General features: G+C 43.3%; 2 protein-coding genes across 2 annotated transcripts in view; one reads left to right on the plus strand and one right to left on the minus strand.

Annotated features, from left to right (window-relative positions):
• Positions 1 to 6,946: 6,946 nt before the first annotated feature.
• On the plus strand, positions 6,947 to 20,730 carry RNASEL (ribonuclease L). Its single transcript, XM_032136856.2, has 6 exons — positions 6,947 to 8,491; positions 9,648 to 9,733; positions 11,570 to 11,775; positions 12,479 to 12,611; positions 17,825 to 17,958; positions 18,635 to 20,730. The coding sequence occupies exons 1-6, from the start codon at positions 7,012 to 7,014 to the stop codon at positions 18,819 to 18,821; spliced, it is 2,226 nt and encodes a 741-aa protein (XP_031992747.1). The 5' UTR covers positions 6,947 to 7,011; the 3' UTR covers positions 18,822 to 20,730.
• Positions 14,360 to 21,601, minus strand: part of RGSL1 (regulator of G protein signaling like 1) — a 132,800-nt gene continuing 125,558 nt past the window's right edge. Inside the window, exon 23 of the mRNA XM_058430571.1 lies at positions 14,360 to 14,501. Coding sequence (XP_058286554.1) covers positions 14,471 to 14,501 — 31 coding nt within the window. The 3' untranslated portion in view covers positions 14,360 to 14,470. The remainder of the gene's footprint in view (positions 14,502 to 21,601) is intronic.

Raw genomic sequence — 21,601 nt, forward strand, 5'->3', positions numbered from 1 at the left:
GGGTCTCTTCTGCTCTTGGTGATTCTGTCTTCAGAGTCTAGGCCTCTGAACCAGCAGCGACTGGGGTCTCTTTGTGGACAGACTGATCTCTCCTTCTGCCAGGACTGTTGTCAGACTCCACCTGTCTCTTGGGGCACCCACCTCCTTGATACTCCTGGCTCCCATGGAACAAAACAATTCTGCAGAATGCCAACAATAAGTGATGATGTTGTCCTATGACCACAGTGGAACAAGACAGAAATAAGGCCACTTCTTAATGAAGACTGAACACGAGATGAAGAAAAGATGCCGTACCACCATAAAAGTAACCAACACCCCCTCTCCTGGGTAACATGAGCCACCTGTTTCTTGAGCAGTGACAGTGCTAGCTACACTTTGTTCCTCCTGATTCCTAGATGATCATAATGAAGGCAGCAAAGTGTTTCTGCTTCCTGACACCACCCAATTGAGAACAAACCTCTATTTCCTTAAACCCTTCCCCAAATCACCTGACAAAAAGCTCAAACCCTAAAATAAGTATCCTGATTCCCTTTTAGAAGATATCCTGGGGCTGGGTGCAAGGGTTTACATCTATAATCTCAGTGCTTTGGGAGCACAAAGCTGGAGGATTGCTTGAAGCCAGGAGTTCAAAATCAGCCTGGGCAACACAGTGAGAACCCATCTCTACAAAAAATTTAAAAAATTAGCCAGGCATGGTGGTGCATGCCTCACAATGGGTCCTAGTTATTTGGGAGGCTGAGGCAGGAGGTTCACTTGAGCCCAGGAAGTTGAGGTTGCAATGAGCTATATGATCTATATGATTGTGCCACTGCAGTCCAGCCTGGGTGGCACAGCAAGATCATGTCTCTTAAAAAAAAAAAAAAAAAAAGCTGGGCGCAGTGGCTCATGCCCGTAATTCCAGCACTTTGGGAGGCTGAGGTGGGTGAATCACAAGGTCAGGAGTTCTAGACCAGCCTGGCCAACATGATGAAACCCTGTCTCTACTAAAAATACAAAAAGATTAGCTGAGCGTGGTGGCAGGCACCTGTAATCCTAGCTACTCGGGAGGCTGAGGTAGGAGAATCACTTGAACCCAGGAGGCAGCAGTTGCAGTGAGCCGAGATCACACTGCTGCACTCCAGCCCAGGTGACAGTGCAAGACTCCATCTCAAAAACAAAAACAAAAACAAAAAAACTCTGCAGTTCCTGGGATGAGTCCTCCCTCGCTGTAGTTGCTAATACACTTGCCTTGGTTTCACTGCAGGTATGGTTCTGCTCACTAGACTTTAACGTATGTCATTATGACCAGAAAGGTCAGCATTCTCCAGGAGTTTTTACCAAATCATCTGTTCGGGACAAACTAACATCCACTGTTACCTCTATGCTACCACCCTGGTCTGGGCCACCGTTGACCCTCAGCTGAATTATTGCAATAGCCTTCTAATGGATTTTCCAACTTCTCCCTTTGCTTTCAATCCCCAGATTCTTCTCAGCACAGGACTGATAATGATCCTCTAAAAAAAAAGCAATGGAGATCATGTTACTCCTCTGCTCCAATACTCCAATGGCTACCATGTTGTTTAGTGTAGAAGCCAAAAGCCTTACAACGGGCCCTAAGGTCGCACCTGACCTGAACCTCTGCTTATCAACTCCCCTCCCTCACTCTGCTCCAGCCTCACTGGCCTCCTTGCTGCTGCTTGTTCCCACCAGGCATGCTCCCGCCTCAGGACCTGTGTGCTTGCTGTTTTCTCTGTCTGCTGTGTTCTTGATGCAGACATCTGCTAACCCGTTGCTGCATCTTCCTCAAGTCTTTGCTCAAATGTCACCTTCTGAACAAGACCCTTCCCGACTACTTTGTTTAAAATCACCATCCCCATCCTGGCACTTTTAACCCTCCTTATTCTATCTTATTATTTTCTGTAGATTTGTCGCCTACAATACACTACATGATTTACTTATTTTGTTCATTATCTTGCTTCAGTAAGAATGGGGGCAGGGGCTGGGCATGGTGGGTCACACCTGTAATCCCAGAACTTTGGGAGGCCGAGGTGGGTCGATCACTTGAGGTCAGGAGTTCGAGACCAGCCTGGCCAACATGGTGAAACCCTGTTTCTACTAAAAATACAAAAATCAGCCAGGCATGGTGGCTCATGCTTGTAATTCCAGCTACTTGGGAGGCTGGGGCACGAGAATCACTTGAACCTGGGAGGTGGAGGTTGTGGTGAGCCGAGATCACACCACTGCACTCCAGCCTGGGTGACAGAGCAAGACTCCATCTCAAAAAACTCACACCTGTAATCCCAGCACTTTGGGAGGCTGAGGCGGGTGGATAACGAGGTCGGGAGTTTGAGACCAGCCTGATCAACATGGTGAAACCCCGTCTCTACTAAAAATACACAAATTAGTTGGATGTGGTGGTGCGTGCCTGTCATCCCAGCTACTCAGGAGGCTGAGGCAGGAGAATCGCTTGAACCTGGGAGACAGAGGTTGCAGTGAGCCAAGATCGCACCACTGCACTCCAACCTGGGTGACAGAGCAAGACTCCGTCTCAAAAAAAAAAAAAAAAAAGAAAAGAAAAAAGAAAAGAATGGGGACAAGCTGTTTCTCTGTGATATTCAGTGATATAGGTCAAATCCTTAGAGCAAGTTACTTAACCACTTTATGTTTCAGTTTTCTTATCTGCAAAATGGAGACAAAAATAGTACCTATGTCATAAGGATAAGATTAAATAATTTAATACATATATAAAGTGTTCAGAGCAGTTCCTGGACCATATTAAAGAGCTATGTAAATGTTTATCATTATTAACAGAATTATCCACATTTTCATCACTCTTACTACTATCATTAGTTCTGGTAGCAAGGCAGCATAGGCCAAGATATAGAGGTAGAAGCATATGACATAATGTGATGAGGAACTGGAGGCTAGTGCTGATGATGCCTATGAGGAGTAGGGACAGGCAGGGACTGTATTATAACCTGAAATCATGATAAGTTGGGTTTTTCAACTGTTTATGATATATTTCTGCCTGTTAAGATGCAATCTCCAAGAAGAACTCCATGAGGAACTGGTGTGGTAAATCACTCTATGCCAGACATACAGAATAGTCACTGGTAACATAGTCAGTGCTCAGTTTTGTTTTTTTTTTTGAGACAGAGTCTTGCTCTGTCATCCAGGCTGGAGTGTAGTGGTACTATCTTGGCTCACTTCAACCTCCACCTCCCAGGTTCAAGCAATTCTCCTGCCTCAGCCTCCCGAGTAGCTGGTGCATGACACCACACCTGGCTACTTTTTGTATTTTTAGTAGAGACGCGGTTTCACTATGTTGGCCAGGCTGGTCTTGAACTCCTGAACTCAGGTGATCTGCCTGCCTCGGCCTCCCAAAGTGCTGGGATTACAGGTGTGAGCCACTGCGCCTGTCCAACAAGTATTAATTAAATGAATAATGGGTTAAGGATTTTTGAACTTTGTCCTGAAAATTATGGTGGGTCAGTGGTGCAGGGTGGAATAATGGATGAAGGGCTAGGAAGCACGTCATCAGTTTCTTGCTATAAATGATGACAAGGACTCGACTGGTCATCCCTTTGCAGATGAAAGCAAGAGACTTGGTGTTGGGATGAGGATGAGGGGTGGCCTTCAGGTGATGGTGCCATTTGTGGAGATGGGATAAATGGGAGGAGGGGCAGATTTAGGAAAAGATGAGTATTTCCATTTGACACATATTCAAGATTTGTAGGTCTAAAGCTCAGCAGAGAGGCTGGGGTTAGAGAGTGAGGCCTGGAAATCCCTGGTGTATAAGGGGTGGTAGAGGCCCTGGGTCTGGATGGCGTGACACAGGTGGTCGTCAAGTGACCATGCACTACTTGCTGTTCACAAGTCTCAGGGCTTTGTCTCCCCAGCAAGACTGGGTATTCTTTGGGGATGGAAATACTTTCCACTGCAACACTAAGTACACAGTACACAGCTCATTGCTAGGAAGATAGTCAAGAGCAGAACTTGTAGAGCAGAAAGGAACCTTCAAAACCAAGTTATAGGACAGAACTGAGGCCCTACATAGTTAAATCACATGCCCGAGGTCACTCAGCCTAGCAGCCACAGAGCTGGCTGTAGGATCAGGTCTCCAGACTGCCAGTCCAGTACCCTTCTGAGGAGGCCACACTGCTTCAGAGCTGTGAGTTGAGTGAGCTGAGACAGGTGACAGGGCTTGGGCTTTGGGCTTACTTAGCTTCTGTGAGCCTGAGTTTCATAATCAACAAGATTGTCAGGGGTTAACTGGGACCATGCTGCATGTAAAGCATTGTGTCTGGCACACAATAGGTGCTCAATATGTGTTTACTTTCCATTCCTTTCTTCCAAGAAGACCAGAGTTTGCAATGACAAAGAAAGGATGCAAGAGTGATGGATGCAGTTGGCTGCTGCCACCTGAAATGCTGCAAGACTGAGAGGTGAGTGACATGACCCGGGGCATCACATTTCTCATCAGCAGACAGAAAGTGGCCATTGCTTTCCTCCAGGAGGTGTGCAAGCAGAAGCTTGGCTCCTGGTGCCAGAGTGAGCCTGTGGCTGCTTTCCCTCCCACATTCCTCACTCCTTTCTTGGCTCCGCCCTGCTGGCTCAGTGACGCAGCAGGAGGAAACTGCTCAGGCTGAAAACAGTCTTCCAGGCTTAGCGGCTGCCAAAGGAATAACTGAGACGTCTGAGTTGAGCAGGTAAGGCAGGCAGAAGGAGGGAAGCTAGAAAACCTCTAGAAGTCGATCCTGAAGAATTCCTGGGCTTTGGAGACTGGAGAGGCCAGGGTCTGGAGGACTTGGGAAGTGGGAGGGGAGCTCCCAGCCCTTGGCTGCCTGGAGGGATCTTCCTCCAGTGCCCTTCCAGGGTTCTGTCACAGTCCACACGTCATTTATCCATGTCCTCAGTTTCTCAGGCATCTCTGGTCGCACAGAGAAAGTGAAATTGAAAGCAGGGTTTTCTGTTGCAGTGCTTCCGCAGGCTCGTCTCCTCTCTGATGCGTCACTCAGGGCTTCCTTGATATTTCCTCTCCTTCTCGGCTCCTTTGTTTATACCAGCCCACCTCACATCTGATTGTAATGGGGACGGTCTACACAAACACTTTGGTTCAAAGATTTCATTGCCTGGTGATCGTGTTTGTGGTGCACAATTAATTAAACTTCTAAGAGGCTAATCAATTAACCTCTGAGGCTTTGAAACTGTCAGAGTGGTGAGATTGCTGAAAAAGGGTTGCTTCGTGAATTCTATAGCAGATGCAATTATTTAAATATTCAGGTAACAGTTTCGGGCTGTCTGATGATTGAACTGGATCTGTAATTCTCAGATCTGATTGACAGTTGGACGAAATTGATAGCTGCCAGTTGCCTGTTTGTGTAGTAGCTATATGCACATGTGCAGAGAGAATAGAATTCACTAAACAATTTATTTTTTCATAAAGGGATATAATTAGCTCTAACATTCATTGAGTGGCTAATATTTGCAACACACCATACTTTAACGTACTTTACACACATGACTGTGTTTATTTTTGTCTCCATTTCAGGAAATAGAAAATTGAGATTCAACAATCCAAGTTTACAGGAAGTAATAGTAAAAAATTACACAGCCACAAGCTCAAACTTAGATCTCCCTAAGGTCAGAGTACAAGCTCTTTTCACTACTGCAGATACTCCTTGACTTATGATGTGGTTACATACAGACAAACCCATCCTAAATTGAAAATATTGTAAGTCAAAAGCACATTTAATACACCTAATCTACTGAACGTCATAGCTTATCCTAGCTTACCTTAAATGTGCTCAGAACACTTACGTGAGGCTACAATTGGGCAAAATCATCTAGCTCAAAGCTTATTTTATAATAAAGTGTTAAATATCTCATGTATTTATTGAATGCTAGGCTGAAATAAAAAACAGAATGGTTGTATGTGTACTTGAAGTGTGGTTTCTACTGAATGTTTATTGCTTTTCCATCATTGCAAAGTCAAAAAATCATAAGTTGAACCAACATAAGTCAGATATTGTCTGTACTTTAAATAGGGGCACAGGGTTGTACAAAGCGGACATGCACAGAGTCAGCAAACACAGTGATCAACCTTCCTGGGGACATAAGAAATGCAAAGGGGAAAAAAGCCAAGAAATATATTTTCTTATTGAACGAGGGTTCTTCTTCTTTTATTGATAAATAATTGATGTGCATATTTTCAGGGTCTTTTTTTTTTTTAGGAAGCCACCTATCTCTGGTAAGAATAGCATTGAAAGCAATTTGTTAATATAGGTTAAAAATCCTAAATACAATCATATCTTTTGAATAGTCATTAAATTCTTTGAACTGTATCATATGAAATCTATCATAAGATCTATCAAAAGAAAATAAACTAAAATAAGCTGAATTTGCTGCAACATTATTTAGAATTTTTATATTTTTAATTTTAAAAAACCCTTTAAAACTTATTTTTGAAAATCACTCAGTAATAGAGAAATGAAACAACTGTATGATTTCATATTACATAGTCATGAAAAATGTTTTACAAGACTTTGCAATAACATAGGAAATGACTTACAGTATGGTATTAAATGAAAGGAAGTAGGATACAAAGTTACTTACAGAGTATAATTCCAAATGTCTTAAAAATATATAGAAATACACTAAAATATTAACATTGGCTGTTTCTGGGCATTGGGACTAGAGAAATAATTTTCTTATTTTGAATTTACATATATTTATAATATTCTGTAATTTAAAAGTTTTATAATAAATAAATATATATATTTAGAAAAAATGCTAATATAATTAATTTCTCTGATTCAAGTGTTTTCTCCCTATTGTAAAATTACAAAGCACCTCTCTTCGTTGCCAGGTGGAATGTCAGAAGACTGAGAACATTGTTCCTTCCTCATACTGCAGCTCTGTTGCCAGAGAATCCCAATTTACCCTCAAAGCTTCTTTGATTAAGTGCAAGGAGATAAGTTTGCATTTTCTCAAGGAAAAGGCAAAAAGTAGTAGCAGGTGGCATTTACCGTGATGGAGACCAGGGTTCATAACAACCCCCAGGAGGGACCCACGTCCTCCAGCAGTAGAAGGGCTGCAGTGGAAGACAATCACTTGCTGATTAAAGCTGTTCAAAACGAAGATGTTGACCTGGTCCAGCAATTGCTGGAAGGAGGAGCCAATGTTAATTTCCAGGAAAAGGAAGGGGGCTGGACACCTCTGCATAACGCAGTACAAATGAGCAGGGAGGACATTGTGGAAATTCTGCTTCGTCATGGTGCTGACCCTGTTCTGAGGAAGAAGAATGGGGCCACGCCCTTTATCCTCGCAGCGATTGTGGGGAACGTGAAGCTGCTGGAACTTTTCCTTTCTAAAGGAGCAGATGTCAATGAGTGTGATTTTTATGGCTTCACAGCCTTCATGGAAGCCGCTGTCTATGGTAAGGTCAAAGCCCTAAAATTCCTTTATGAGAGAGGAGCAAATGTGAATTTGAGGCGAAAGACAAAGGAGGATCAAGAGCGGCTGAGGAAAGGAGGGGCCACAGCTCTCATGGACGCTGCTGAAGAAGGACACGTAGAGGTCTTGAAGATTCTCCTTGATGAGATGGGGGCAGATGTCAACGCCTGTGACAATATGGGCAGAAATGCCTTGATCCATGCTCTCCTGAGCTCTCACAATAGGGATGTGGAGGCTATTACACATCTGCTGCTGGACCGTGGGGCTGATGTCAATGTGAGGGGAGAAAGAGGGAAGACTCCCCTGATCCTGGCAGTGGAGAAGAAGCACTTGGGTTTGGTGCGGAGGCTTCTGGAGCAAGAGCACATAGAGATTAATGACACAGACAGTGACGGCAAAACAGCACTGCTGCTTGCTGTTGAACTCAAACTGAAGGAAATCGCCCAGTTGCTGTGCAACCATGGAGCCAGTACAGATTGTGGGGATCTTGTAATGATAGCGAGGCGGAATTATGACAGTTCCCTTGTGAAGTTTCTTCTCTCTCATGGAGCCAAAGAACATTTTCACCCTCCTGTCGAAGACTGGAAGCCTCAGAGCTCACACTGGGGGGCAGCCCTGAAGGATCTCCACAGAATATACCGCCCTATGATTGGCAAACTCAAGTTCTTTATTGATGAAAAATATAAAATTGCTGATACTTCGGAAGGAGGCATCTACCTGGGGTTCTATGAGAAGCAAGAAGTAGCTGTGAAGACGTTCTGTGAGGGCAGCCCACGTGCACAGCAGGAGGTCTCTTGTCTGCAAAGCAGCCGACAGAACAGTCACTTGGTGACATTCTATGGGAGTGAGAGCCACAGGGGCCACTTGTTTGTGTGTGTCACCCTCTGTGAGCAGACTCTGGAAGCATGTTTGGATGTGCACAGAGGGGAAGATGTGGAAAACGAGGAAGATGAGTTTGCCCGAAATGTCCTGTCATCTATATTTAAGGCTGTTCAAGAACTGCACTTGTCCTGTGGATACACCCACCAGGATCTGCAACCACAAAATATCTTAATAGGTGAGTCCCCAATCCCCAATTCTCTCTTAGAAATTGTGGGATCTTTGTTTACGAAAGGAAAAGTTTTTCATTGCAGAGGAAAGGCCTAGAGTAAATGTGGATGATTCACTTTCAGGATCATTGTTACAACAAATTCATAATTACAGTGCAGTGTCTCCTGCTACCAATTATATCTGGGTTCTGTTAGTCTACATGGAGGTTGGTAGATGCCAACAGAATACCAGGCTAGCCTTAGATTGCCATTGGCAAAATAAACAGATGAAGGCATGTCATGGATCACAGTAGCTCCAGAAATTTGAGAATTCTAGAGGTGAGTTCCTTCAGACAAGGTGGCGGTAACCATGAAACTTACTGAGAAAATTGAGGTCAAAGTTGAGGATGTCAGGACAAGATGTGACGTAGTGAAGACGCAGACTCCAAGGCAGAACAAGTCAGAATCCACTGGTCCAAGCCAAATAAAGTGAAGGAAAATAGCATTTTCTTTTAAATGTTAAAAGAAAAGCAGAGCTGACCGTAAAGTCCCAGGAAGCAATATGGTGCAGGGGAGCAAGCCAGGGCTTCAGTGATGATTAGGGTGGCTTGAAGCCTAGTCTCACCAGTTTGTAGCTTTATAACCTCAGACAAGTCACTTGATACTGTGAGCCTCAGTTCCTCAGTTGAGGCTGATAATGCCTCCTGCATTAGTTTATTATGAGGTCTAAGTGCAATAATGAAGTAGTAAGTCATTTGGTACATCATAGGTACTCAGGAAAGGCTGTTCTTGCCTAAAGGTCTAAGCAGACTACATACCTGATCCATAGACACGCACTGAGATTTAAGCTCAGTGTAAGGGAACAGCTCCTTTACAAATCTGTGCTTTCGGCCCCTGGAATTGCATGAATGAGGAGCTGGTTAAATTTGTCCTCATCCCTTCCTACCCCCTGGCCTGGAAAAAATAAAATGTAAGTGCTGATCTTGGCAGATACCTAATAGATCAAATGAAACAGTGCACATGGCAGTGTTTTCAGGGGTGAATGGCAATACAGATATAAGGTTTATTATTGCCTTCCACAGAGATGATGATTTTTATAGCATGTTACATATTTATATAAATCAATTGACTCTCATTTTATGGAGAATGAGTATTTTCAATAGGCCTCTGCAAACTTTTCCTTAGATTCTAAGAAAGCTGCTCACCTGGCAGATTTTGATAAGAGCATCAAGTGGGCTGGAGATCCACAGGAAGTCAAGAGAGATCTAGAGGTAAATTCTGCAATCCAGTTTACCTTTCTTCTTTCTGCTTCCTTATTCTTTCATGTAGTAGTCAGGGTTCTCTAGAAGGACAGAACTAGTAGGATGTATGTATATATGAAAGGGAGTTTATTAAGGAGAATTGACTCACACGGTCACAACATAAAGTCCCATAATAGGCCATCTGCAAGTTGAGGAACAAGGAAGCCAGTGGTGGGTCAGTCTGAGTACCAAAACCTCAAAAGTAGGGAAGCCGACAGTGCAGCCTGCAGTCTGTGGCCAAAGGCCTGAGAGCCCCTGGCAAACCACTGGTTTAAGTCCAAAACTCCATAAGCTGAAGAACTTGGATACTGGTGTTTGACGGCAGGAAGCATCCAGCACGGAAGAAAGATGAAGGCCAGAAGTCTTAGCAAGTCGTCTGCTCTTTCATTTTCTGCCTACTTTATTTTAGCCATGCTGGCAGCTGATTAGATGGTGCCCACCGAGACTGAAGGTGGGTCTGCCTCTCCCAGTCCACTGATTCAAATGTTGCTTTCCTTCGGCAACACCCTCACAGACACACCCTGGCACAATACTTTGCATCCTTCAACTCAATCAAGTTGACATTCAATATTAACTGTCACAGTTCATTACCTTATTTCCTATGGGCAATTGGAGGGCATTCTATTTTAACCAGGAAAAAAAGAACGTTCAAGGCTTTCCCCATCTTGCTCACTGTCCTGACTCCCCTGCAGGCCGCAGCATTTCCTTGGGCTTCTCCCACAGCAGAGCTTTCAAGATGACAACGGGAAGGTGCAACAGCTTGGGTTGGTGTGGAGTTGGCTGTCGCTGTGGCCCCTTACTGTATCTCTTTGAATCTCTCTTCCTCCACTACCTTAATAAGTAAATAAACTGAGCATGCCACATCTTCTCTCCAGGAGAGAATTTCAAATATCTCCAATATTCATTGAGGAGTTATTTTTCTACCTAAGAACAAAGTAAGTGAGGTTTCTTTCACCACAAACTCAAACTCGTGGGCTACGCTCTGCAGAAGGCCGGATACTAAGGTTCTCTGAAAACTCCTGGGAGGAGTCAGGTCAATTCCCAGCTTGAAAGAACCTAAGCTTGGCCAAAAAGATGAAGACTCTGAAATAGCTGTTGCTCCTGAGAAGACATGGAGATTGGCTGCTGTAGACCAAAGCCCCTAGGCTGATTCTGACCCTGTCAGGGTAGGTCTTTCCTGGAGAGTTTTACAGGGTGCTGCACTTTCAACCCAATGGGCGAGACTCTCCATCCGTATGTCTGGCTTCCTGGTTTGGTGGCATCAGATTTCAGCTCCTTCCTTGACTGGTGGCTAGTGCAAAGAGTTCCTTAGGCGACCTTCTTCTTGGCCTTTCCTCCTGGTCTAATCCCTGGGGTCATCACTTTGCCTCTCCTGGCCTGGACTGACTTTTTTATTTGCTGCGTGATACAGCCTCAGACCCAAAGTCCCAGTTCCCAGCCAGGCTGCCAGTTCTCCCTGTGTTTAAAGCATTCTCCCTTTCCTCAGTTTATCTATATTCTGTCCATACATTTGAGGCCCAGCTCAAATCTCTCTTCCTAACAGTCTAAACTCTCGTCCTAAAGCAGTCTACCCTAACAACTGTGACTCATATGTTTCTTTTGCCCTTCATAAAACTAAGTGGTATGGGCGATATACTGCCTTGAAGAGGTCTCTATGCACAAATCTGTGTCTTCCCTCCCTAAAAAGCCTACAAATTCCGTGAGATTCCTCCCATCATCTTGTTTGCTAATAGCCTGCATCACTCCTTCCAGGGTTACCCAAATAATTAGTGAGCATCTTTGGCTTGATTTATGGCTTTTGTGCAGGACCTTGGACGGCTGGTCCTCTATGTGGTAAAGAAGGGAAGCATCTCATTTGAGGAGCTGAAGGCTCGAAGTAATGTAGAGGTGGTTCAACTTTCTCCAGATGAGGAAACTAAGGACCTCATTCATCGTCTTTTCCATCCTGGGGAACATGTGAGGGACTGTCTGAGTGACCTGCTGGGTCATCCCTTCTTTTGGACTTGGGAGAGGTAAGTAAAACTTTGAGCAGATGCCACAGGCCTCCAGGATGGAGAGGGTGAGGTGGTGCAGACAGAAGTCTGGGTTGCAAATCAGGAGACCCAGGCTTTTTTCTCAGCTTGGGATTTACTGGCTGTGTGTCCTTGGAGAGATGACTTAACCTCTCTGGAGTCTGCTTTTCATTTCTGAAGAATAAGGATGGGGGAGGGGGGGGGAAGAGATGCTTGCCTCTCCCATCATGCAGAATTTTTGAAGACATTGTTGTATTACTTTTATTAAAAACCAAAATCTAGCCAGGCGTGGTGGCTCACGCCTGTAATCCCAGCACTTTGGGAGGCCGAGGCGGGCGGATCACGAGGTCAGGAGTTCCAGACCAGCCTGGTCAGCATGGTGAAACCCCGTCTCTACTAAAAATACAAAAGTTAGCTGAGCATGGTGGCAGGTGCCTGTAATGCCAGCTACTTGGGAAGCTGAGGCAGGAGAATTGCTTGAACCCGGGAGGTGGAGGTTGCAGTGAGCCAAGATTGCGCTACTGCACTCCAGCCTGGGGGACAGAGAAAGACTCCATCTCAAAAAAAAAAAAAAAAAAAAAAAAAAAAAACGCAAAACGAAGAAAGCACAAAAAACACCAAAATCTAGCAGTTTTCTTTTTCTGGAAAAGGAAAGGGTGGGATGGGATGATCACGATCATTTAGATCATTTAGTCATCTTCAGCCGCTATAGGACGCTTCGGAATGTGGGAAATGAATCCGACATCAAAACACGAAAACCTGAAAGTGAGATCCTCAAACTACTGCAACCCGGGCCTTCTGAACATTCCAAAAGTTTTGACAAGTGGACGACTAAGGTATGAACAATTCCTATAGTGCAGGGGTTATTCCAGGAATAAGAATTTGTGTAACGTTTTATGTTAGTTTTTCTATCTTATTTTATACCAGTGGCAAACTAGAGGCTGAAAGAGGTGATTTTGCCTCCTGCCCTCCCCATCTCTATCTCCCTATGCTCCCCGCCGGGGTGTCTACTTCTACTTTCAGAAGCTGGCCCTCCCTCTCTCCCGTTCAGAGCCATGCCCCTCTGATAGACTGTTATTCAGGCTCCCCCTGGATGGCCTTATCCCAGCCCATGAGCCTTTCCCTCACACTTAGCTGATAATCCTATTGCCATTATGGCAAGAGCAGCTGACTAAATAAAGCTTAATCCAAGGGAAATGCTTCACCATGAGGTGTTTCAGTCCAATTACAGCCTGGCTGCCTCCACTGCCTGTAAACAGCCCAGCTCTCAGGATCCACACACAGACCTACATTCTGCCTGAGGAAATAGACTATGAAGAAAAGATGATCTTTCAAATTGCTCTCTTTAAGAAAAGTTCCACATAACTTGCATTAAGTATAGTGGAACTCTACAAAATTAGTCATTGTCTCAATCTAGTCAGTACTGTCAGAACTTTCATTATTAGTTAACAAACATCTATATAATATGAATTATGTGCTAGGCCCATGCAAGGCCCTGAACATACAAAGCAGAATACAGTGTGTCCCTGTGGGGCTGAGAAGCCCATGGAAATGATGCTGTGGGATGTGTGCTGGGCATCCCAGGGACATGTGCAAAGCGCTATGGGAGAACCCATAATCTTCAGGTCTTGGAAACCAACAGCTTCCTATCCTAGGTCTGACGTGGGACTCTGCTTCTCCTGATTCTTGTTTTGCTTTCCTTCCCTCACTGGTCTCTAGACTGCACATCACACTCATAATTACTGGCTTACGGTCCATTTTCCTTGCTAGACTGTAAGTTCCATGAAGGCAGAGACTACCGATTGTCTTGTCAGTTATTGTATCCCTGGCATGGAGTAGATGTCCCATGACTCTTTACTAAATGAATGTCTATCAAACTTTGGCTTTAACTTTAACTTGTAGAAACAAAGAAATTTGAAAGCAGCTATGATAGTGATAGCTAATGATTATGTAGTGCTTGATTATGTGGCAGCCATAGTTCTTGGGACTTTACGTGAGTTACCACATTTAATCCTTAGCACAACTTCTGAGACAATCATCTATATTTTGCAGATGAGCAAGCTGAGGCACAGACAAATAATTTTTTCAACTACACAGAACCAGTAAGGGGTGCACCAGGATTTGAAACTGAGAAGGATGGCTGCAGAGGTCGTGTGCTTAAGCCACACCACTACACAAAGCTATGATGGCATCAAGTCTACCTCACTTACTCATTGAGGAAATTGAGGCTCAGAGACCACACTCAAATTACTCATGCCTGGGCAGCCAGAGATTGGCAGAGCTAGAAAGAGGAACTTGTTCTTTTATTTCCAATTTATTGGTTCTTTTCCCTATATTCCATGGGCTTATGTTGAATTTTGATAGACTTCAAGTTTTAACTTCAAGTTTTACCTTTTAATTCCCATTTTACACTTTGTTTTCCTGTTGACTTGCCCATTTTCATGGTCACACAATTAATTTTGTCAGCATAGGTCTGGAGCCCAAGTTTTCCAGCTTGTATGACTGTATTGGTTCTTGACTTGCCCCATCCTGCCACACATACGTGCTTGGCGTTTCTCACGGGTGTTCTGCACAGAGTGCACCTGGCCAGTCTCAGCAGCATCCTCACTAGCATTGCTCTTTCATCAGTTACTCTTCCTAAGTGACCCACTGGATTCTTGACTGTTGCATCTTGATCTCGTAGCCCAAACTCTTTCTAACTATGAGAGCCATCTATGGCTGTGTATCTATGAGGGTGACAAGCACAGAGAAAGAGGATGACATTACTATGATAGGAAAGGAGTTGCCCTGAGACACCTGCAGGCAAGGAGAAACAAGTAACCTTGTTTAAAATATAAATTTTAGAGGGTACTAGTATAGTTTTGTTACATGGATATATTGTGTAGTGGTAAAGTTGGGCTTTTAGTGTAACCATTACCTGAATAACGTACATTGTACCCATTAAGTAATTTCTCATCCCTCTCCCTCCAACCCTCCCACCTTTCCAAGTCTCCAATTCTATTATTCCACTCTGTACATTCATGTGTACACATTATTGAGCTCCCACTTATAAGAGAGAACATGTGATATTTGACTTTCTGTTTGTGAGTCATTTCACTTAAGATAATGGCCTCCAGTTCCATCCATGTGGTCACAAAAGACATGATTTCATTCTTCTTTTTTATGGCTGAAATGGCCCAGACACATTTTCTTTATCCAATCATCTGTTGATGGACACTTAGGTGGATTCCATATCTTTGCTATTGTGAATAGTGCTGTAGTAAACATATGAGTGCAGGTATCTTTTTGATATAAGATTTCTTGGGCCGAGTGCAGTGGCTCACACCTGTAATCCCAGCACTTTGGGAGGCCGAGATGGGTGGATCATTTGAGGTCAGGAGTTTGAGACCAGCCTGGCCAACATGGCGAAACCCTGCCTCTACTAAAAATACAAAACTTAGCCAAGCATTGTGGCACAAGTCTGTAATCCCAGCTACTTGGGCGGCTGAGGCATGAGAATTGCTTCAGCCTGTGAAGCAGAGGTTGCAGTGAGCTGAGATGGTGCCACTGCACTCCAGCCTGGGCGATAGAGTGAGACTCTGTCTCAAAAAAAAAAAAAAAAAAAAGATTCTTTTGGCAGATACTCAGTACATTCTCTTTTCTCTGCATCCTCATCAACATCTGTTACTTTTTGACTTTTTGATAGTAGCCCTTAGTATAAGATGATATCTCATTGGTTTTAATTTGTGTTTCTCTGATGATTAGTGATGTTGAGCATTTTTTCATATGCTTTTTGGTCATTTGTATGTCTTCTTTTGAGAAATGTCTATTCATGTCATTTGCCCACTTTTTAATGGGGTTATTATTTTTTATTGTTAAGTTGTTTGAGTTCCTTGTAAATTCTGGATATCAGTCCTCCGTTGGATGTATACTTTGCAAATATTTTTTTCCCATGCTGCAGGTTGTTTGTTCACTCTGTTTATTTCTTTTTCTGTGCAGAAGTTTTTAGTTTAATTAAAGCCCATCTGTCTCTTTATTTTCGTTGCTTATGCTTTTGGGGTCTTAGTCATGAATTCTTTGCCTAGACCAATGTCCAGAAGGGTTTTTCCTAGGTTTTCCTTTAGTATTGTTATAGTTTCAGAACTTACATTTAAGTCCTTAATCCATCTTGAGTTGACTTTTGTATACGGTGAGAGAGAAAGGTCTAGTTTTAATCTTCTACATAGGGCAATCTAATTTTCCCAGCACCACTTACTGAATAGGGTGTCCTTTTCCCAATGTATGTTTTTGCCGACTTTGTCAAAGATCAGTTGGTTGTAGATATGTGGCTTTATTTGTGGGTTCTCTATTCTGTTCCATTGATCTATGTGTCTATTTTTGTACCAGTACTGTGCTGTTTTGATTATCTTAGCCTTGCAGAATAATTGGAGGTATATCATAATGTGATACCTCCAAGTGTTCTTTTTTCTTAAGATGCCTGTGGCTATTTGGGCTCTTTTTTGGTTTCATGTGAATTTTAGGATTGTTTTTTCTAATTCTGTGAAAAATGATGTTGGTATTTTGATAGGGATTGTGTTGAACCTGTAGATTGCTTTTGGCAGGGTGATATTAGTTATTCCTTTTGGAAATATACCTAAAAAAACAAAAACAAACAAACAAACAAACAAAACCGTTCACTTTGGCCATGGTTGCCAGGCCCAGTTTCAATCTGAGCAGCCCTTTTAAAGAAAGAAATGTAATCAAGTACGAATTTGAAAGGGTGGCCACAGGATAAAAATATTGTATAGTATAATGAACAAGTTTCCTAGTATAGTAGTCAAAGATTTTTTAACCATATTTTAACATATTTAATTTCTTATGAAAACAATTTACTTGGAAAATACAGACACACATTTAAACATACTTACAATCTCACATCCAGACACAATTATATATATAGTTTTAATTTTTAAAACTTTTTAATTGTTTTGCCAGGCATGGTGGCTCACACCTGTAATCCCAGCAGTTTGGAGGCCAAGGCGGGCGAATCACGAGGTCAGGAGTTTGAGACCAGCCTGGCCAACATGGTGAAACCCTGTCTCTACTGAAAATACAAAAAAAAAAAAATTAGCTGGGCATAGTGGCAGGTGCCTGTAATCCCAGCTACTTGGGAGGCTGAGGCAGGAGAATTGCTTGAACCCGGGAGGTGGAGGTTGCAGTGAGCCGAGATCGCACCACTGCACTCCAGCCCTGGCGACAGAGTGAGACTCTGTCTCGAAAAAAGAAAAAAAATTATTTTTTTGAGATGGAGTCGGCCGGGCGCGGTGGCTCACGCTTGTAATCCCAGCACTTTGGGAGGCCGAGGCGGGCGGATCACGAGGTCAGGAGATCAAGACCATGGTGAAACCCCGCCTCTACTAAAAATACAAAAAATTAGCCGGGCGTGGTGGCGGGCACCTGTAGTCCCAGCTACTCGGAGAGGCTGAGGCAGGAGAATGGCGTGAACCCGGGAGGCGGAGCTTGCAGTGAGCCGAGATCGCGCCACCGCACTCCAGCCTGGGTGAAAGAGCGAGACTCCGTCTCAAAAAAAAAAAAAAAAAAAAGAAAAAGAGATGGAGTCTTGCTCTGTTACTGAGACCAGAGTGCAGTGGTGCGATCTCAGCTCACTGCAGCCTCCACCTCCCAGGTTCAAGCAACTCTCCTGCCTCAGTCTCCCAAGTAGCTGGGATTACAGGCAGCGCCACCAAGCCTGGCAAATTTTTTAGTAGAAATTTTTAGTAGAAACGAGATTTCACTATGCTGGCCAGGCTGGTCTCAAACTCCTGACCACAGGTGATCTTTCCATTTTGGCCTCTCAAAGTGCTGGGACTACAGATGTGAGCCACCACACCCAGCCCAGACACAATTATAGTTAGCATTTTGGTATACAGCATTTACTTCCATTTTAAAATTATTTTGCTTTATTAATTAGTTGGTAATTATAGAATATATGAATATATTCAAATTTATATTTTGCCTTTTGGTATGAATATTCCATCAGGATTTATTTTGTGTTGCTGCCACATTTTTGTGTTATTTTTTGTTTTTTTAGATTAATGAATGTGTTATGAAAGAAATGAATAAGTTTTATAAAAAAAGGGGCAATTTCTATCAGAACACTGTGGGTGATCTGCTAAAGTTCATCCGGAATTTGGGAGAACACATTGATGAAGAAAAGCATAAAAAGTAAGTATTGTTTTCATTCCTACAAATTATATGTGAAATGAGAACAATTTAAGAAATCCAATTCTAAGTTCATATCTATGATGGAAAAAAGAAAATTTATTTTGATGAAAGAAAAGTAATTCCTTCCCTCTGTGTGTAAGAGGGCTATCACTGTGGCCTTACAATCAATGAGGGACACGTCCGGCAGGATTTCGTCTTCCTTGTCATTTTTTTATTGGATAAATGGTAAAACAAATTGAACAGGAGCTAGTGACTCCCTTCTGTGAAGTAACACAGGAGAGGGACAGTTAGATAAAGTGAATGTAGAGTTATATACGTCTAAAAATAGCCCACATCAGTTAGATCAGCTTTTGCTGACAAAAATGTTAGCTGCAAACTCACAAAAAAGCCTTGCAGTTCAGGGCTCTTCTGGATTTTGGAATTGTAGGTAGAGGATTGTGGCATTGCACTATTTCCATTTTATGAAAGAACAAATTAAAGTTCAGAAAGATTGTGGCCAAAGGTTGCACAATTAGTTGAAGAGTCAGGGGAGGAGTCTTGCTCTGTCAGATTGCAAAGTCCTTATTCATTCTGCAATAGAAATCAAGCGAGCAAAGAGATCTTCAGGGTCATATGCTGTGAAGTGGGGAATAATAATTTGGGGCAAGCATGCTGAACCATTTGTGTTTTATTTCAGAATGAAATTAAAAATTGGAGACCCTTCCCGGTATTTTCAGAAGACGTTTCCAGATCTGGTGATCTATGTCTATACAAAACTACAGAACACAGAATATAGAAAGCATTTCCCCCAAACCCACAGTCCAAACAAGCCTCAGTGTGATGGAGCTGGTGGGGCCAGTGGGTTGGCCAGCCCTGGGTGCTGATGGACTGATTTGCTGGAGTTCAGGAAACTACTTATTAGCTGTAGAGTCCTTGGCAAGTCACAATGTTCTGGGCCTTTTAAGTCACCAGGTTGCTTGTGAGGGATGAGTTGCATAGCTGATATGTCAGTCCCTGGCATTGTGTATTCCATATGTCTATAACAAAAGCAATATATGCCCAGACTACACTAGTCCATAAGATTTACCCACTAACTGGGAGGACATTCTGCTAAGATTCCTTTTGTCAATTGCACCAAAAGAATGAGTGCCTTGACCCCTAATGCTGCATATGTTACAATTCTCTCACTTAATTTTCCCAATGATCTTGCAAAACAGGGATTATCATCCCCATTTTAAGAACCGAGGAACCTGAGACTCAGAGAGTGTGAGCTACTGGCCCAAGATGATTCAATTTATACCTAGCACTTTATAAATTTATGTGGTGTTATTGGTACTTCTCATTTAGGCACCTTAAAACTTAACTATCCTTCCAGGGCTCTTCCAGATGAGGCCCAAAACGTATATAGGGGCTCCAGGAATCTCATTCATTCATTCAGTATTTATTGAGCATCTAGTATAAGTCTGGGCACTGGGTGCATGAATTCCACTCCTTCCAGAACCAACTGTATTGGTTTTCCGTGACCTTAAGGCAGTAGTTCTCAACTGGGGGGCAATTTTGCACTGAAGAGAGCATTTGGCAGTGTCTGAAGAAGTTTTTGGTGTCACAGCTTTGTGGGGGGCATGCTATGGCATTTAGTGGGTAAAGACCAGGGATGCTGCCAAATCTACCTTGCATAGGACAGCCCCTACAACAAAGAATTATCCAGACAAAAATATCAATGGTGCTGAGGTTGAGAAAACCTGCCTTAAGGGGCTGGGATGCTTTTGAACTAGCTTAGGGCCCAGGACTGTGGAGTGTGTGGACCATGCCACAGAGGAGGGACTCAGATTTGTTTACTCTTGCTGGATCTGTAGTGATGGAGTTCCTTCCTGTGTCGGCCCCACAGGAGGCTCCCAGGCCTCCCTCACTTCCCATACCCAGTCTAGGAGCTCTTTCTGGCTCCCAAGCACCCAGAGCTTTCCTCCGCCTTTTAGTTTTGGTTCCTCCACTGGAATGTAGGCTCCTCACAGGCGATGGCTATCTTTTCTTGACTTTGTATCTTCCCTGCCAAGCAAAAAGTCTGCCAAGTGGGAATGTTCAATAAGTATTCATTGAATAATGAATGAACCATCTTCGTGCAGGAATAATAATACTGTCTTACATTTTTCTGGTGCTTTATAATGTATACATGACATCTGCATATTTTATTTTATTTAATTTTCAAAACAATCCTTTAAGGTCAACATTGTTATCCTTATTTTGCTAATGAGGAAACTAAGGTTAGAAACATTTTGATTTCCTCTAGGACGTATAGCTAGGAAGTGTTACTATCTTGATTTGAACAAATTTTCTGGTGCTAAGTCTGATGTTCTTTCCATGAATCATTGTGGTGGTTGAGATGGAGCTTTGTAATGGGAATAAAACAGTACCTTAGGTTCTTTCTGAAAAGGAGGTATCTAGCAATAGATAAATAGATATCACTGAATGAAATTAAATGTTGATTAGGAACAAATTTAAGGCTTAAAAAGTACTTTATGAGCAGCAAGATTGCTTTAACTTTTAAAGTGAAGCTTTGGGCCGGGCGCGGTGGCTCACGCTTGTAATCCCAGCACTTTGGGAGGCCGAGGCGGGCGGATCACGAGGTCAGGAGATCGAGACCACGGTGAAACCCCGTCTCTACTAAAAATACAAAAAAAATTAGCCGGGCGTGGTGGCGGGCGCCTGTAGTCCCAGCTACTCGGAGAGGCTGAGGCAGGAGAATGGCGTGAACCCGGGAGGCGGAGCTTGCAGTGAGCCGAGATTGCGCCACTGCACTCCAGCCTGGGCGACAGAGCGAGACTCCGTCTCAAAAAAAAAAAAAAATAAAGTGAAGCTTTGGTTGTCTGATTTGTAATGAGCACCTGGATATGTCAATTAAAATGCCCATTTGTGAAGCTTACTCAATAAAACTTTAAATTGTCTTATTTAGTCTGATTTTCTTTAAGTGACATTTCCACTTTAGGGAGTGGGTGATATCTACAATAGAAAATATTCACTAAGTAATTCCTGGGTAAGTTTTAAGAAAGGTCATCCTGCTGTCCGAAAATGGGAAAAGGAGCTGTTTTTCACTTTCTAGTAATTCTGGAACAATGTGGGCCTAGCATATAGCAAGAGAAGGGAGGAAATGATCATTTTTCCCTCTGCCTGAATTCTCTGAGAGTTTCTGTTGACATTCTGCAAACATTTCTCGTTCAGTTGTTGTCACCACAAACATTTCATTGAGCATGTGGTTCATATCAGGTCCTGTGTTAGGCAGGCTGATTCTGTACTCTTGCTCAGGGGTAAAAGCTCTATCCCCGTATGCTTTACTCAGCAGTTGGTGGCATTTACTTGTCTCTCCAATAGGCCTGGGAGGGCAGAGGTCATATCCCAGTTCCTCACATGGTGCCTGGTGTGTCATAAGTGTGTAGTGTGTTTAAGTTATAAGATACTCCTTGAATTCACTGGTTGAGAAGAACCTTTAACATTTGATTTTTGGTGGGTCTTTGCTGGAGCTGCAGCCTAGGAGAGAGGTAAGTCTTGGAGCTGACCCCTGGGGCAGCTCTTCTGTTCTCTACTCCATCAGCTTTAGGACACAGTGGGCTCTCAAGATGATTTGGGCAAAGAACAGCACAACCTTCCTCTGGAGGAGATCCTGGGAAAT

The sequence above is a fragment of the Hylobates moloch genome, unplaced genomic scaffold (genome assembly GCF_009828535.3).
Source record: "Hylobates moloch isolate HMO894 unplaced genomic scaffold, HMol_V3 SCAFFOLD_18, whole genome shotgun sequence".
Taxonomy (NCBI): domain Eukaryota; kingdom Metazoa; phylum Chordata; class Mammalia; order Primates; family Hylobatidae; genus Hylobates; species Hylobates moloch.

Coding starts and splice junctions, on each gene's coding strand:
- RNASEL (XM_032136856.2), top strand. CDS start 7,012: ATGGAGACCAGGGTTCATAACAACCCCCAGGAGGGACCCACGTCCTCC. Junction 12,612..17,824: donor TTGACAAGTGGACGACTAAG/GTATGAACAATT, acceptor TTGTTTTTTTAG/ATTAATGAATGTGTTATGAA. Junction 17,959..18,634: donor GATGAAGAAAAGCATAAAAA/GTAAGTATTGTT, acceptor GTTTTATTTCAG/AATGAAATTAAAAATTGGAG.